Consider the following 1,945-nt stretch of genomic DNA (forward strand, 5'->3'; position numbering starts at 1 on the left):
ATGCTACCTTTTTTATCTTTCTTGATCTCTTTGAGGTGCATGCTTCATAGTGATATTTACAGGTCAAAGAGTATAGTAGTTTAGTAATTTTTGCGGCAATATTCCAAATTATTTTCTAGAATGTTTTGACCAATCCAAGTGTATTAATGTACCTATTTACCCTCAGCTCTGCCAACAATTGTAATTTTCTGTTTTTGTAAGATTTGCCAAGAACTTTTCTTTTTCTCTTGTGACTTCCCCAATGTTTTCTTTCCAATGCTTAAAATCTAGGGCCTCCTGCACTCACTGCTGGGAAAAAATAGGACATCAGCCTTTAATTCTCACATTATTAATATCTTTCTTGTTCTCTACCATCAGGTCATCTAATGTCTGTGATGCCAACTATATCAATGGATGGAGCAAATGAGTCAATGGTAACTGCGTTTGTGCTGCTGGGACTGTCTGATTCTTGGGAGATGAAGATTCTTCTTTTCTTGTTTATCTTTTCATTCTATGTGGGAATTGTGTTGGGAAACCTCTTAATTGTATTCATTGTGGTTTGTGACCCTTACCTACACTCCCCCATGTACTTCTTGCTGGCCAACCTCTCCCTCATTGACCTGGGCCTATCTTCCACCACAGCCCCAATGATGATCACTGACATTTTCAGTGAATGTAAGGTAATTTCTTTCCCAGGGTGTATGATACAGATGTTCTTTGTTCATGTCATGGGAGGAACAGAGATGGTCCTACTCATAGCCATGGCTTATGACAGATACACAGCCATCTGCAAGCCTCTCCATTACTTGACCATAATGAGTCGCAAAACATGCATTTGTTTTGTAGTGACTGCCTGGGTGATTGGGGTGATCCATGCTGTGTCTCAGTTTGTTTGCATTGTAAACTTGCCCTTCTGTGGCCCTAACAAGATAGATAGCTTTTACTGTGACTTTCCTCATGTGGCAGAACTTGCCTGCACAGATAGCAACTGGGTAGAGCATGTGGTCACTGCTAATAGTGGGCTTATCTCCATGGGCACCTTCTTCCTCTTAATCATCTCCTACATCTTCATCCTTGTCACTGTGAGACATCACTCATCTGCTGGTTTGTCCAAGGCTTTCTCCACGCTATCAGCTCACATCACTGTGGTGTTTTTGTTCTTTACTCCATGTTTCTTTACTTATGTTTTGGAATTCCCTGCCTTGTCATTGGATAAATTTTTGGCCGTTCTTGATTTTGTTGTTACCCCACTTTTGAATCCCGCCATCTACACATTTAGGAACAAAGACATGAAGGTGGCAATGAAAAGATTGAGCAGGAAAATTATGAGTTCTAAGGAGACATCATGATGGATTTTATGAGATAAAATCAAAAGACACTTCAAAATGGTGCTGAATGCTTCCAGACCTGTGTGTGGGATAGCATGCATAGGAACATCATGACCTAGGACACCCTAAAAAGATCTTTTGTATTCTATAGGTGTAGCTATTTTGCTAATCACTGGGAATAGCACTCCTATTCCTACCTTCTATTTTTTCATGTGGAACACATAGAAAAGAGAGCCATAATTCTGAATTTAATGAATACAACCCAATCAATTGTTGTGTACCTAGTTCAGTGTCATGTTGTTGTAAGAATCTGTACTTACAATTAAGCTTGGCTCTTGCTGAGCTTAGCTGTAAGAATCTCAGGAAAACAACTTTTTTTTCATGTAAATTCCGTGGTCCTAATCTATACAGTATGGGTTTTTATAAACCAGATAACAAAAGAGTTCACACTCCTTAGCCTTGCATTTATTGTTCTTCAGATTATGGCAAGCACTTATTTTTCCAGCCTTATTGGATACTATTAATTTTTCAATGTTCTTGATTTCAACAAAATCTATTTGCTTTGTTCCAAATGGGTATCTTCTATCTCTACACCATTGTTTTACTTCTATACCATTGCTCATGCTGGTTTTGGCCCC

The 1,945-nt window shown here is 38.9% G+C and overlaps 1 protein-coding gene across 1 annotated transcript; it reads left to right on the forward strand.

Annotated features, from left to right (window-relative positions):
• Positions 1-365: 365 nt before the first annotated feature.
• Positions 366-1,328, forward strand: LOC114033012 (olfactory receptor 4F3/4F16/4F29-like). The gene has a single exon (XM_027848452.1). It carries the CDS (start codon positions 366-368, stop codon positions 1,326-1,328), a length of 963 nt encoding a protein of 320 aa, XP_027704253.1.
• Positions 1,329-1,945: the final 617 nt, after the last annotated feature.

Source organism: Vombatus ursinus, unplaced genomic scaffold (genome assembly GCF_900497805.2).
Source record: "Vombatus ursinus unplaced genomic scaffold, bare-nosed wombat genome assembly UNPS02006479.1, whole genome shotgun sequence".
Lineage (NCBI taxonomy): Eukaryota > Metazoa > Chordata > Mammalia > Diprotodontia > Vombatidae > Vombatus > Vombatus ursinus.

Bases quoted from the DNA above. Each gene is read 5' to 3' on its own strand.
- LOC114033012 (XM_027848452.1), top strand. From the start codon at position 366: ATGTCTGTGATGCCAACTATATCAATGGATGGAGCAAATGAGTCAATG.